The following is a 16,021-nucleotide window of genomic DNA, read 5'->3' on the forward strand; positions in this document are numbered from 1 at the left end:
ATGGTTCGACATACATCAGATAACATATTGTTAGAATATACTCATGTTCTTCAACAATTTAAAAATAACATCCTAATTTTGAAATCTAAACCGATAACCCATCTGCATACTTTTGACAAAGAACTCAACAAGAGAGCCCTCTGTAGAAAAGAACGAAAGCTCTTACTTTCTTCTTCCTCTTCATACCCGTATGAAGCTCTCAGGTCTGCCAAATGAAGGTACATGAATTGGATTTGTGCTCACCAATCCACATTATACCAGCACAATGGTGAAAGAATGTTCAACACTCTTGCCTCGAAAAAATCTGCTGACATATGGAGACTTTGTAATCATACATATTGCTCTAATCAGATTGGAGCTCAGGCAAATGGGGTACAAGAAGATCAATGGATTTCTCATTTCACGGAGATGTACACTGATAGCAGTTTTGATAATTATAAATATATCTCACAGGCCAATACAAAATGGCTTCTTGATTGTGATATTGATTCCATCATTTATTACATAAAAACTGCTAATAAATCTAGAGCAGCTGGCCCGGATGGTTTAAATAACAACATGTTTAAGGACAATCCGGAGCTGTGGGCTAAAATATTATTCAATCTTTTTCAATGTATACTAAGTGCGAAAACTCTACCAACCTCTTGGCACACCTCAATTATTGTCCCCATTTTTAAAAAGGGAGATCGTTCTTTGCCAGAAATCTATAGACCCATAGCCCTACTTGACACACCGGGCAAGATTTTTGCTAAATTTGTCCTTAGAGACTTCTGTGCCTGGACCCTGCAGTGCAATCATCGAGATCCACAGCAATCAGGTTTCGTCGCAGGGAAGGGCACGAACGTAAATCTGTTTTGCTTAAATGCACTAAAACTACAATGTCAATCTTTAAAACAGCAAGTGTATTTCACTTTCGTAGATTTACACTCTGCCTTTGACTCGATTTTTAGAGTCAAATTGATGTCAAAACTTGCTAGAGATCAGTGTCCTGCGACGCTATCTGACATAATCTACAGTTTCCATTCATTTACTTCTATACAAATTTGAACCAATCTCAATGGCCTACTTTCTATGCCCATTCCTACCTCACTTGGCCTCAAGCTGGGCTGTTTATTGGCCTCTGCCATTTTCAACTAGTACATTCATGATATTAAATACAATTTTGACACTGTTCAATCTGACTCTCCTAGAATTAATGGTGTTCCTATCAAAGCTCTCATGTATGCCGATGATATTGTTTTAATATCTAAGACTTCCTTAGGGTTGCAAAGATTATTAACGGCATTTAACTCATATATCATTGAGAATGAACTCAAAGTCAATACTTCCAAAACTCAAGTAGTAGTGTACGATCCCAAGCGTTGTGGCCGCTCCTTGAGACATTGGTCCATCAATAATGTGAAATTGTTAACTGTTTCTGCCTACACTTACTTGGGGGTTATCTTTGAGGCCATACTGAAACCCATGAAACATCTCAGACATATTGAAAGTAAGCTAACATCAGCTATGTCTCAGGCCCGTATTATTCTATCTCGATTTGGAAAAGGTTCAGTAACGTCAGCGGTGATATTTTGGACAATGAAGGTCATTCCTACCATAATGTATGGTTTGGAAACAGGTGTTCCTCTGTCTGCTCTGACTTTTGATAGATGGGAAGCGAAGTTTTGGCGCAGAGTGTTACAACTGGCCCAATGTGGATTGATAATCAAACTAAATGTCTGCAATATAAAAGTGCCATTAGTCAAAAAGATTTCCTTTGAAATCAAGAGGAGTGATGGAGAAATATTTATCCAAAGCCCGTCTGGTCAATATAGACACTCAATTTTGTGTTTTCGTTGTCATATTTGGCGGACCAGAGATTTATTATGTTTGCATAAAATGTTGTCTGTGAACCAAAATATTTGTCATTTTTGCAATATTTCTAATACTCCTGAGACATTAGAACATCTAATTGCTAAATGCCCTCTGTTATTTACCAGGAGACAACAACATTTCAATACATTTTGCAAATACTTTGGGACAATGAACCAAAATCAATGTTGGTCATTTATTTGTGGTTCCACTTACTTGCCTCTCCAAATTGCCACTGTAAATGTTCTGATCTCATTGCAATTGGACTCAGTTTACCTCAATTCACCTTTATCTAATTAGGAGATGCGAAGTAGAAACAACTACTTGCTTTGAAAAAAGATAATGGAGATATGTTTGACAGTAATACAAGTGATAATGATTTGGTAAAAAAAAAGATTTTTTGTTGTTGAGATCTATCTATCAATTTCTTTTAATATGAATGAAAATCTTATGAGTTACAACCAAGTAATGTAAATATGATAATGGTTTTATAATCTGTTCTTTTGCTGCTTTGTTTATTTATGTATTTGTTATATGAGATGTTGTCTTTTCTTAACTGTACATTTTGACATTTTATTGTAAATTGAAAAGTTGATTAAATTCATCTGAATCAATAAAAAAAAAAGTTGTAGGCCCTAGAGACTGTACCGAAGGTGGGATGTGCAAACCGAGTAGGCCATATACAACATGACGTCATAGATGAACACCTATCGACAGTGGGGTTAATTTCACTTCAGAGTTACGCTTGACATCATAGACAGCTTGAGCTTTGCACCTGGTTTCTGTAAGAAGTCACTAGGAACCCCTTGGTGGAATATGTTCCTGTTGTTGAATGTTACCCATCTACAATCCTACATGGGAGTCCTGCCTCACCATATGAGGGCCTCCATTGGCCCTCCCATACCCCCAGCTGTGAGGCTAAGAACCTCAGGGTCATCTTTGACTCCACACTTTCCTTCTCCGCCCACATATCAGAGGTCTCGAAAAAGTCAAATTTCCTACTGCACCTCCTCAAAGGTACTCTTTTTTCCTCTCCTTCCCCCAGAAGCTCACTGTCTCCCAAGCGTTGGTTCTCTCTAGTCGGGACTATTGTAACATCCTCCTACTAAATCTACCTGCCTCTACTCTCTGCCATCTGCAACTAATCCAGAACAGCACTGTGAGACTTGTCCTCGGCCTCATGCCCTAGGACCTTGTCTCTCCAGCTCTGAAATCTCTCCATTGGCTCCCAGTGAATGCAAGGATTAAATTCAAAACCCTCTGCGGTGTCCACAAGGCTCTCTGGGGCCTGGGTCCAAAATACCTGCAGCTATCCCTCCGCAAATACCTCCCCTCTCGAGCTCTTCGCTCCTCTACCTCTAACTCCATCAGGTTCAGTCGTTTTTCAAAGAAACGAGCTGGGGGTAAATCTCTGTCTTCGGCTGGGTCCTCCCACTGGAACAGCCTCCCTGCCACTCTAAAACTTGAGGAGAACCATCTCCAGTTCCGGAAGCACCTCAAAACCTTCCTCTTTGCTTCTGCCTTCGATCCCCCTTTTCCCTACTGATCTACTCTCTCTTGGCACTGTGCACCTGGCCACCCTCTGTCCCCTGGGCCCAGGTACCTGCTCACCCTGCCACCTTCCAGCAGTGCCTCCTGGCCACTCCTTGCACTGGGTACTGTATCTGTACCCATACAGTCCCTCACCCCCGACCCTATTTTCTTCTTTTTCTGCACTTATTTAGACCCACCAGTATGCTGCCGTAAACACGGCACTTGCCACTTGCTGGCTACACTACCACTGTTTATTGCCTCTATTATCTATTTATTTTATTTATTATTATTTATCTTTTTCCACTACTCCACACTTTCCACTCCCTCCCACCCCAACCACTTTTTCCATTTCCCTTTCCCATGCACTTGCACGTTCTCAATGTCACTGGGCCTAGTAAGATTGTTGTTTGTTTCTCCCTTGTTCCCCTCCCTTGCCTTGTCGCGCTCTGAAACACTTGCGTATGAGTGCGATACAAATAAAATATCGTATCATATCATATGGATTATCACAATGCCCCTTCACAGGTTTGGCAAGACACCTGTCCTCTCTCACTGATGTATTCTGTGTCATGCTGCCTGCTGGGCACCAGACTATTTGTCAGCACAGGTGAAGGGTCATCGGTTGATATTGAGAAGGAAAGGTAGAAAGTGAAAAAGAGGAGAAACATGAAACAAAAATGTAATGTCAGAACATGAACAGAGCTAGTAAATGATAGAAAATAAAAGAAATGTAAAGGAATGATAACTGAGTGTCACATATAGGTTAAGAAAATGGAGTGTCAAGGACAGGATATGAGAGACTGAATTAAACCCGTCTGGACATGAACATGGAATATACAGGGCAAGAGAAAAGGGCGAGAAAAGGAGTCTATCAGACTGGCAACAGAAACCTGCTCAAATGGAAGCAAAGAAGTGAAATAAAGCATTTTCAGAAAAAATGAAAAGTACACAAAGTGGACAGTGGAATAAAGAGAGGCAGACAAGAAGAGAAAGACGTAATAAAACAAGAGGAGAAATGGAAGATAATGAAACGTGTGGGGAAAAATGAGACCAGAGATTAAGGTTGCGGTCTGACACCCATGTACTATAAGAAATCAAATGCCCCCACCTCTTTTGAAAGTCGCTGAGTTCTCTGATATTATAAAGTCACTCAGCATGTGGCCTCCTGCCTCTATATAGCCAAGGAAATCCTTTGGGCAATCTTTATTCAATGGGCCTCATTACGACTCAGGCGGTAAGGGTTTTACGGCGGCGTAAACAGCGCCGGCCCTTACCGCCTGATTCCGAGGTCCCTTAGCGCCATGGAGGTTTTAACACCTGCTTTTAGCAGGTGTTAAAATCCATGGCGCTAAGGGACCTTGATGTTAATTACGCCACCGTAATTTACGGTGGCGTAATTAACGCCTTCCCCACTCCCATTATGCCCTATGGGGCAAAATGGGAATGGGGAAGAGAAAATGGGAAAATGGGGATTTACCGCCCCGCCAAGGTTGGAATGGGGCGGTAAATCCGCCAACCACCATGGCGTAAACGTAGTTTACGCCATGGTGGTAAAGTCACGGCCCAGGCGGTAACTTACCGCCTGGGTCGTAATGAGGCCCAATGTCTGATGTTTCTGCATGTTTCAGAAATATGACTGTTCATTGTCTGCGATGCGTAAAGAGGGTTCTGGCTGCCTCACAGGCTCATATTCCATTTCTTTTGTGTTGTACCCCTTCCACAGCCTTCCTCATTCAACGAAATGGAAGCTGTCACTGTACTAGGTCTGGTTAAAGGTCACGCGTACTCTGTGACAGGGATTCAGAAGGTCACTCTAGAACAGACGTTCCTATGTTTTAAATCGGAAAAACTCTTCATGATAAGAATGAGAAACCCATGGGGAAAGAGGGAGTGGACAGGTGCCTGGAGTGATGGGTAAGTTATAGTTTTATATATTGCTTCTGTATGCTGCTCAAAGTCTCAGTGTACTATAATAAACTAGTATTGACTAACAACTTACTGAGAACAAACTGACAACAATCTAACTTGCTGACTTAAACAATTATTTGATGGATTATTTTATATTACAAACTCACACCTGAGATGTGTCATTGGTAACTGGGGCAATACACTGTGTGTGGGTCAGTTTCAGTATGGAATTCAATGTCACGTGTTCTTCTATAGCAAAACTGTTGACACAGGATTCTTGAAGAGAGGTGGGAGGAGAGAGAGGGTTGGTGGGATTAGAGGGAGGGGCAGGTGCAACACCTGAGGTGTTTATGGGAGCAGGCTAAAAGTACCTGATTCCTATGTGTCAGTTTATCCACAGGTGATATATGAAGGTGATGCTTGGTATATCTGTCTGTCCCAAGGAACAACCCGTAGTGATTACCGACCAACTTTGAGTGAATGCTGTAATATTTACCTCTTGCTGTATTTTGAACACACTATTTACGGTAAATAATGTACCTGAGAGTGAGATTTGCTCATATCACTCTTTTTGTAGTCGCTAAATCAGACATCTGATCTCACTAGCACATTTCACGCTTTTTTGGCATTGATGTATGTCTGCTAAACACCAGAGTCTTCCAAGATGCTGTTTACCATTTCCGTACTAGGTGGCGACTGGCCCTTGGCTGCCATCAAAAACAATGTGAGGGGGAGGAGGAAGAGGAGGAGGAGGAGGAGGAGTAGGAGTAGAGTGTGATCCAGCAACGATGTTAAACAATGTGCATTCATTAGAGACATTCTCTGTACCATCAGTGATTGCGAGGATGAGAACCTGGCTGATTTTTCCAAAATCCATTGGGAGCCGGGTCACGGTCTGGCGAACAGCTCAGTCAACTAGCTAAACCCCATGGTAAACTGGGCAAATAATGTACATTTTTATACACAGTGGACACTCCTGAGTGTACTGTATTTAATTTATTATTTTTATTAATTCCCTGATTTTTCCAGGTCTACACACACTCATCTGCGTTGACCCTTTTTTCATAGTAACTCTCTGTGTCCACATCACTCAGCATTATTTTTCAGAGAGTGAAGAGGTGGTTGGCTCCCTGTCAATGTATCCCCCAGTTGAAAAGGGAGCAAGATATAGAACTTTGAAAAATAATCAAGTCCAGAACAAAGAAAAGAGAAAAGGACAGGATACAGCGAAAACAACAAGTAAGAAAACACAACTGCACAGATAATGGCAGAAATAAAACACTGAGTACTGCACTGAGAGCTTGACACAGAGAGTTTTATTTATTTATATTATTGTGCATTTGTAAGGCGCTTATACATCATGGAAATTGTATTTTCGAAGTGCCCACAGGGCAGCAGGGATGGAACATGGGAGTGAAAGGAAACTATACTAACAATGAAGATAAAGAAAGAGGCGGCCCTACTAGGCCTTGTGAGCATTCAGAGCGTGCAAGTGCAGAGAGGGAGAAGGGACGAGGGGAGAGGGAGTGCTAGGAAGTAGGTTGCAAGCAGTTGTTAAGTGCCGGACAGAGAACATTTGATGAGAGTGGTCAACTGCCAATAATAAGTGCAGGCCTGTGAGACAGCACAGGCCAGTGGGTGCCCACAGGCAAGTGCTGCGAGTGGGCAGAGGCTGGAGGCGATTGGGGGGGGGAGAGGCCAGGACCCGGAAGGATGCATGAGGGCCCTGGCCACCAATCTCAGTGACTGTAGTGTTTTGCAAGGGAGGGAGTGGGGGAAGGAGGAGGTGATAAGTAAAGTCTTGAGGAGCTTATGGAATTTGATGAGATACACCTCAAGACGCAGAGGAAGGGGGAGGCTGTTCCAGCGGAGGGAGCCAGCAGAGGAAAGAGATTGGTCACCAACTCACAGTTTTGAGAAGCGCTTGACATGCAGAGAGTTGGCGCCAGAGGAACGTAAATATCTGGAGGGAGAGTATTTAGTGAGAGCCAGTTGTAGATGGCCCCGGCTCCAGACAGCCTTGCGGATGATGCCGATGGATTTGAATTTCATCTTTCAGCAACCGGGAGAAAGTGGAGTGTGCCTTTGGTGGGGGCCATCATTCGCCAGCCGGCTGCCTGATTGGGCTTAAGGCTCAGGGGCAGGCCAATCACAGTGCAATGTGTACCATGGTGTCGGCCATGTTGGAAGATCCACTCCCTACAGACTTAAACCACCCCACTGGGCTGCTATGGTGATTAAATCTGCAGCAAAAGTAATCTTATGTGCAGGCCAAAATGATATCTGATGAAGGTGCCCACATGGTAAATTCACAAATGGATCAGTCCCAAATCTTCCTTTGTCGAAGAGCGCACATAAATTGAAACAAAGCCCAGCTGGGCTTACCTGCGCTGCTCTGTAATCGCTTGAGAGTTACAGGGGCCTTGTGCTGTCATGGGGGGTAGTTCTGCTTCTGGCTGAGATGGTGTCGGAAAGAAAGTGATGAGGAATAATGGGACACAAAGGGCGAAGTAGTGGGTCTTTGGCGGGGCCGCTGTTCTCCTGCCGGCTCCGTGATTCGGCTTAAGCCTCTGGGGCAGGCCAATCACAGTGCAGTCGGGGCGAGCTTGCAAGGATCTGCAATTTGTCGCATGGCGTTGGCCATGTTGGAAGATCCACTCCACATAGACTTAAAGAACCCCACTGGACTGCTATGGTGAGAAAAGCAGCAGCAAAAGTAATTGTACATGCAGGCCAAAACGATATCTGATGAATGTGCCCACATGATAAATTCACAAGTAGATCAGCCACAAATTTTACTTTTTCGAAGAGCGCACATCAATTGAAACAAAGCCCAGCTGGGCTTACCTGCGCTGCTCTGCAGTCGCTTGAGGGTTCTAGGGGCCTCGTGGTGTCGTGGAGGCCAGTCCTGCTGCCGCCTGAGATGGTGTCGGAAAGAAATTGAGGCACTTTCAAATATGACAAATTACAAATAAGGATCAAAGGAGAGGAGAAAATATGTAGAAATAACTTTCAGAAAATGAACCCACCAAAATAGAATTCAAGAAGAGAAAAAAGGCCCCTGAAGAATGTCTGTGCATTAAAGATGTGAATTAGATAGAAACATGTGCATGTAGGGCTAATCGAATTGCCAGAGTCCTAAATAAAATTTTAGCCTTCAAAACATGGCGTGAGTGGCAAATATGTGTTATAGAATTATGAAAGAAAATATATCAGCTGTAAAGTTCTAAAATTAGTATTGTATGTAGATTTATAGCTAATTATGGAATGTCGATGTATCTAACATGGGTAGAAATGTCCAAATATTGTTATGTACTTCTCGGAAGGATAGCTCAGCGGCAACCTGCTTGCCTTGGACCAAGACGACACGGAGTAACACAGGTTCAATCCCCGGGACCGCGCTTAGAACCTTGTGGGTTATAACCTATCATATCATATCATACTTTATGCACTGTATGCACTTTATGTTCACATGTAATGTTTAGGTATATTAGGTGCCTGCCCAGTGATCTGGGGAGAAGCTGGCAGTGGTCAGTGTTTTCAAGTTATAAGATACAGTATGAAAGCATATATTCTAGTTTCTGTCTCACTGTAAATACTGAATGTGTGTCTCAGCTCTCAAGAGTAGGGGATGAATGGTAACCTAGCCCTATCCTTGGAATCTGCTCTTCTCTATGAAACTGCTCCCCCAGAGCTGGGAGCACTCCTTAAACTCCATAGGCCCCCCTCCCCTACTTGCTCACACCAGACTGGCAAAAGCTATGCCGTAATAGTCAGGTCATACATTAAGGTTCTTTACACAGCCCCTGCTGCCTTTCTCTATGTTGATTTTCAGTTGATTCTGCAGTCATGTGCAGCCTTTAAACCTGCCAAGAAATTATGTGCAACTTTTAACAGACATCCTCTCTATCATTTTTTCCCACACAAACTCATTTACAGAGCAGTCTCTCCCATACCCTGATCCCCACCTCTAACAGACATATTACTTTGTCAAAAACTGAAAATGTTAAAATATATCCTGTTATGAACTGCTCTGCTTTGTGTCATGAATTTGTGTGTGTCTCTCTCTTTTGCTATCACAGTTCAAAATACATTTTCTGTCACTTTCCAACAATGTAGGGCCAATAAGAGTTGACATACAGAACACAGTATGGCGTGCCGTGTTCTTGTGAATTTCCATTGGTTGGCGTCCCGTAGCCCTCTCTGGTGAGCCACTCTCCATTGCTGCTACCTCGCTGTTCGCCCCTCCCACCTGCTGCATACCTTCAAAAGCTCCTGGTCTCCCCCGTGAGGGTGAAGCCCACGGGAGTCACGGGTGTGTGATATTCCCTCCTGCCGGTGCAGCCGGTGGAGAGAGGGATGATCAGGGCCTGCAGCTGTGAGAGCGAACAAAGGACACAACATGCCCGCGAGGTCTCATGCCCGGAACTGCCTGACCTCTGGCAGGAGGGGCCCTTTATTTATTGTGCGCCTCACATCATTGCGCATGCGGGACATGAGGCAGAATCCAACATTCCTCCTTTTTTTCCAACAAAACACAACTAAACACACACATGTAACCACATCAAACAACATCACTAACTTCCCTGTGCAAATCTAGTCTGGCACAGTTACACGCTCTCCACGTCGTTATTTCACCACTCATAGTCTCTTGGCTGCTCTGGAGCCTTCGGGCTGCCCTTAGGTTATACCTGCTGGGCCTCTGCCTGGATTCTGCCTCAGAGCTATGTCCCCACTCTGGCTCACCTCCAGCCTGTGGATACGCCCCCCCCTCAGATCCTTCTGGCTGCTCTGCCAGTTCTCCACTCAGTGTCGCTTCTCCCTCCCCTCTGTGACTCGCGTGTGGTGGCAGCTCTGCCTCCGCCTGGGACTGTCTGTCTCCGTCAGTCCACATTCGCTGGGGCACCCTCTTGAACCAAGAAGCATTCCTGGTGACCGTCTATTGTCCTAATGCTGCTGTCACCATCGGTCCTTCCGTTCAGGTCACTGTCCAGGGTGCGGAGTCATAACGTGTTTCCAGCTTGGACTTTGTAGGGTTTTGCAACACCAGTACGTGTTCGCCAACTTTGTGTCTCAAGTTTTTTGCAGGTCTCCTGTCGCTCATGTATTCATTTGCCGCAACTCTCCTTCATTGGGTATGATCGCTGTCGAAAGGGTCTACTACCCTGCTCGGGTGGTGTGGTATGGTTGACTTTACCAAAGTCCTGTACATGAGGTCTGCAGGGGGTATGCTGGTGGAGTTGTGGGGCATCACCCGGTAATTCCGTAGGGATCTGTATAGATCCACTCTCCAGGGGTTGTTTTGACCCTGGATATGCGTAACACTTTGTTGATTGTTTGCATAAATCTTTCCACATCGCCATTCTCCTGTGGCCACCGGGTTTGATGTGGTGATGTTTGATGTGCAGATCTTCCAGGTATTTCCTGAGCTCAGTCCCCTGGAATGGTGGTCCATTGTCGCTCCTGATGCATCTTGGTAGGCCATGCTTTGCGAACATCTTCTCGAGTGCAGGTATTATAGTCTCCGCTGCTGTCGAGGCTATAATCTCGACTTCCGGGTATCGTGAGTAGTCGTCAATGGCCACCAGCAGATATATTCCTTCCTGCACTGTGCAGAAATCGACGCTGATGGCGTCCCACCTTGATGATCCAAGCTCTGTTGACTGTATTTGCTCAGGGTTTGGAGGCACTCCTGTGATTTGGCAAGAGTGGCAGGATGTATTGACCTGCTCTACCTTGGTGTAAATGTGAGGAAATCACTCCCAGTGTCGTATTCTGGCCTTTGTCCTGACCATTCCTTGGTGGCCTTGTTAGGAAAGATTTCGTAATTGTAGGGAATTTTCCTTCCATGTGGCAACCCCTAAACTTTTTGCTATTGTTTTTAACCTTGTTCTTGACTTTGCCAGAGAAGTACAGCCTTCTGCCGCACTCCTCTGGGCTTTCGCTCCTTTCTTACGGGGAAACTGACATGCCCTTAAGACAGTCAGTACCGGGGAACGTGGTTTCCCGTAGTTTCTTCTATCGTGTCGCAGCTTTAGTGCAACACGACACAAGAGGGCACTGTAAGCTAAGTTACAGCTCTCTTGGGTCTCTAGCCTTCTACAGGCCCTAGATACTCTTTTAGGATGGTATTTGATCGGTGCAAGTCATTCAGGGACTGGGCTGGTGGCAGCGATCGTTTTGTTTATTTTGAGCTCCTTTTGGCGTTCTGAGCACGTTTTTGCACTGAACCCAAAATGGTGGCCTGGCTCCCAAAATGGCCAGGCCGCGAGGCTCCTTTGTCCTGTCCACTGTCCGTCTTGCTCCCTTCACCTTCCCCAGGTCCGGCGACCCGGGGCCTTCCTTATTTGGGCATGTACTTTCCCGCGAAACGTGGTTGCTTTCGCGGGCTTCTACATGTCGTTTGTGTGCCTCCAGGGTGTGGGCTGGGATGTCTGGTCCCAATACACATCCTGGGTGCCAGAGAGTCTAGGGTGGTGTGAATGCCTGGGACCACCGTGGTCCGTGATTGGTCCACGTATGGTATGTGTTTTGATGAGCGGATCTCCCATTGGCTCCCCTCCGTTTTGGCGCGAAGGGAACCGTGGATAAGAGGGGGCTGGAAACACCACTACCATGTCGATCTCCTGAGTTCTCACGAACGAAGGAATACAGGAGCCAAGTATCCTGCAACTACGAGGCTGGACCGAGGAATCGCTGGTGACCCGCTGAAGGAATCCTCCTTTGCACTGCTGTCGTCCGGAGAGCCCCTGTCCTCCTTTGATCGAACCAGAAGGCCTGTACTGGTGCTTCGACCTTTGGAATAGCAGGAACAGCTATTCCCGGCATCTTCAACCATCTCCTGCCAAGTAAGCCTTCGGAAGCGTCTCTGGGCCATCCAGTTGACTGACCAGCTTACCAAGGAGTTTGGCTCTGCAACCGCCGCCAGGTTGTGTTGTATTGCGAGTCCTTGTCCCTCTCCCACGCTTCGTACGCTTGGCGTCCCCAGGTCTGAAGGGAGGAGGGTTCATTTGGCTCGAATACACACGGCCGCTCCGTTGTCCTGTGCGGCAACAAAACTGTGCCGGTTTCGTCGATTGGGACGTCTTTTTGCTCTACACGACTACAAAGCGTTCCCTGCTCTTCTGAACCTGCCAGCTGCTGAAACTATCGTGGAGAAGCCTGGGTCTGCTTGCTTCGGGGACCGGTGAGTAGTATATCTAGGATCTGGTCGCCCTCCTGCAGTATCCCATCGCTTTTCCCTGCTGTGTAAAAACAGCACCCTTTTGCCGCGCTCGCGCTCTGCTTCTGCCCGCTGTGGAGGCTGCGCTTGAGTTGCGGAACCTGTTCTTCTTCTGCTGTGCACTAACGTGAACCGCCTGACTTCCTCCGAAGAGCTTCCCCTTGTGTCTGTCGGCACCGGCGTGGCAGGTACTTTGAGCACAAGGCTCCACTCTTCGCAGGGCTCGGACTTCCATCTAGTTAGGTGCCTATGAAGGCGAACTGAGTCGAAAGCATTATCGCACTGCCTGTTTTCCTTCCCTGGCAGGTGGACTACATATTTCGTGCTTTAAACGCTTGCGACTGTGTATTTGTATATATATTGTGTTGATATGGTATGTGTTGGTTTAATATTGTGATATTGTGATTTTCTCGCTACGGTCATTATTTTAAAGGCCTTAAAATAAATGTGTATCTATTTTTGATATAACAACTGTTTGGAGTAGTTTGTCAGCGCTCTTGCTTTGTGTGCTCACTGCGGGCTTTCAGTCACCCTCACCCCTCTTGAGACCTAGTCTTGACCGCCGCGATCGCTACCTTGATTGGTCTGGCTTGTCCAGAGGTTACCCTGTTCCAAGTAATTAGGTTGGCCTTCTGAACTTCTGCGCCACCAGGACAGAGTTCAGAAATCCGTCTTAACAAATTGGTGTACAGCGGTGGGATACGACTGAAGGTATCCAGTGTTGCGCTCGAACTAAGGCATTTCAGGTTATTCCAAACAGTACACGTAGTGAATTGTTATAGTATAACTTTAAAAAGGCCATAGTCCTACCAAACAGTATGGAAACAAGTACGTTGTTAACTTTAAATGCTTCTAAGTCAGAAACATTGAAAAAGATGTGTGCGGAGAGAGGTGTTTCCTCTCAAGGCACGAAATTGGAAATGATCCAAAGAATCGTGGCGTGGCAAGAAGCGCAGCTTGACGCTATTACTTCTGAGGACAGTGCGGAAGGTGGTGGGGCTGCTCTCACTGGTAGAACCGACGGTTCTGCCGCCGCACTGTTCCACCGCGACCACGAGGACAGGGAGGACGAGCTGTCTAATGTTTCCTCTGCCAGTGTTGATGGGGAGGCTATGCTTGAATTCAAGAAGCGAGAGCTGCGGCTTAGGCAGCAGGAGCTTGAATTCAGCATAGCCAAACTAAAAATCGAACAGGCAGAAAAACAGAAAGACAGGGATCACCAGTTGGAACTGGCCAAGCTTCAGGTTGCAAATGGATCCAAGGGTCCTGGACATGGGTCTGGGGCCTCCTCTCATCCACGGTTTCCAAAAGATCTGCTCAGTGTGTATGAAGAGAGGAATGACATTATGGACTGGCTGAATGCGTTTGAGTATGCATGCGAGGTCCAGGAAGTTGACAATGCTGATAAGATTGCGTGGTTGCTCAGTAGACTGCCCCATTCTGGCTGTAGTGCCATTATGGAAATGTCGAAGGCTGAGCGGGCTGATTTCGCAATGTTAAAGCAGACTCTCATTTTAAAGTTTGGGAAGACTCCGGCCCAATATTTAAAGCGTTTTCGAGAGTATAAGAAAAAGGAAGGTGGTACTTGGGTATCTTATGTCGCCGAATCTTTGAAAAACTTAACTGGCTGGGTCGAAGGCTACAAGGTTTCTACCTTCGACGGCATGATAAATCTTGTCATGCTGGAACACATTTTTGCTTCTTCTTCCCCGGAGCTTAAGCAGCATTTGGCCGATTCGAAGGAGATAGATCCTAAGAAGCTGGCCATTGCAGCAGACTTATGGGTGTCACATCGAGTGTCCCATAAGGACAAAACTCATCCTGGTAAGCAGGAGGAGGAGAAAAAGTCCAAAGATATGGAGGGTGGGGAATCTGCTAAATCTTCTTCCCAAAAGGGCCACAAAAAGAAAAACAAGGGTAAGACACAAGAGAACTCACAGGGTAGTGGAGGTGCGCCTCCGAAACCGAACTCTGGTTACAATAAGCCTCCCTACGTAAACAGACCCACTGGGGCTTGTTTTTCTTGTGGAGCAACTGACCATGTGAAGGGGGATCCCCGTTGTAAGGTTAGACCTTTGGGGGTCCACTCCGCTAATCTGGCCTTCTCCTCCTACGAGGAAGAAGAGATTACAGGAGCATCCTTCTCCTCGGACTCATTTCCCAGCGGAATAGAGGCCGAGGTAGTTTTAGTGTCCCTGGGTTCCTGGGAGCCTAAAGTCGCAGAGGCGTATGCTAGGATTCCGGATAATACCAAGCACTACTTTAAAGACAGTGTGCTGATCAATGGAGTGGATACTCCAGCTCTTAGGGATAGTGGGTGCAGTCGAACTGTAGTGGATTCTACCTTGGTAGACTCAGAGGAAGTTGCCAGAGCTACTCTGATGCCCACTAAGTTGGCTGACGGCCCCCTCCGTATGTTTCCCGTGATCCCTGTTAATCTAACTTTAAATGGTACAGCTGTCAGGATTCCAGTGAGCATTCAGAGAAACGTCCCGGGAAAGGTCTTATTAGGTAATGATCTCAGAGCTTTAGGGCTCGTAGGAGACACTGCCGAACGACCCTACACACGGTCTCAAGCACGGGCGGCATTGGCCAAGTCCAATACGCCGCCCCAGCCGAAGGGGCAACCCAAGGCGAAAGGAGTCTACCAGTCAAGACGGGGGAAAGAGAATATTCCCCCGAGCTCGCCTACCACTGCGGTGGAGGGAGTTGGTCAATCGCCCGAGCCTGACGAGGAGGTGGCGATGCCTGAAGTATTCGACCCCAACGATCATCCCGAACTAAAAGACTTGTTAGTTGAAGGAGGTCCTGATAGGGACGAATTCAGTAAAGGCCAACGTGAGTGCCCATCTCTGGAAGGCCTAAGGAGACAGGCCTGCTCCCAGCTTGAGGGTGAACCTCCTGGGAAGCATCGGATTTATTGGGAAGGTGGACTCCTGTATAGTGAGCCCACAGAGTCTACAGAAGGAGACCATAGGAGGTTGGTGGTTCCCCTTGCTGTTAGACCCTTCCTCCTGCAGTTGGCGCATGAAGTTCCCCTTGCTGGTCACCTTGGTATGAAGAGGACCAAGCAAAGGTTATCCATGCACTTCTACTGGCCCAAGATGGGGGTGCAAGTAGAAAGTCACTGCAGGAGTTGCGCCTCCTGCCAGTTGTCTGGTAAGGTTGGCGCGACAATCCAAGCTCCGTTGGTACCGCTCCCAGTTGTGGGGGTACCATTTGAAAGGGTAGGGATCGACATCGTCGGTCCCCTTGACCCGCAAACATCCTCGGGCAATAGGTTTATCCTGGTGCTGGTCGACCATGCAACCAGGTATCCTGAGGCCATCCCATTAAAAACTGTAACTGCCAAGTCAGTTGCAAAAGCTTTACTCGGCATATTTACTAGGGTTGGCTTCCCTAAAGAAGTTGTGTCAGATCGTGGCAGCAACTTTATGTCGAAGTATATGCAGGCTATGTGGAAAGAATGTGGGGTCACCTACAAGTTCTCTTCTGCATACCACCCCC

General features: G+C 46.4%; 1 protein-coding gene across 1 annotated transcript in view; it reads left to right on the forward strand.

The window, feature by feature from the left end:
- Positions 1-16,021, forward strand: part of CAPN6 (calpain 6) — an 831,133-nt gene that overhangs the window by 496,963 nt on the left and 318,149 nt on the right. Inside the window, exon 6 of the mRNA XM_069612607.1 lies at positions 5,108-5,298. Within this exon, the coding sequence (XP_069468708.1) occupies positions 5,108-5,298 (191 nt within the window). The remainder of the gene's footprint in view (positions 1-5,107; positions 5,299-16,021) is intronic.

Source organism: Ambystoma mexicanum, chromosome 5p, assembly GCF_040938575.1.
Source record: "Ambystoma mexicanum isolate Mex_15411 chromosome 5p, UKY_AmexF1_1, whole genome shotgun sequence".
NCBI lineage: Eukaryota > Metazoa > Chordata > Amphibia > Caudata > Ambystomatidae > Ambystoma > Ambystoma mexicanum.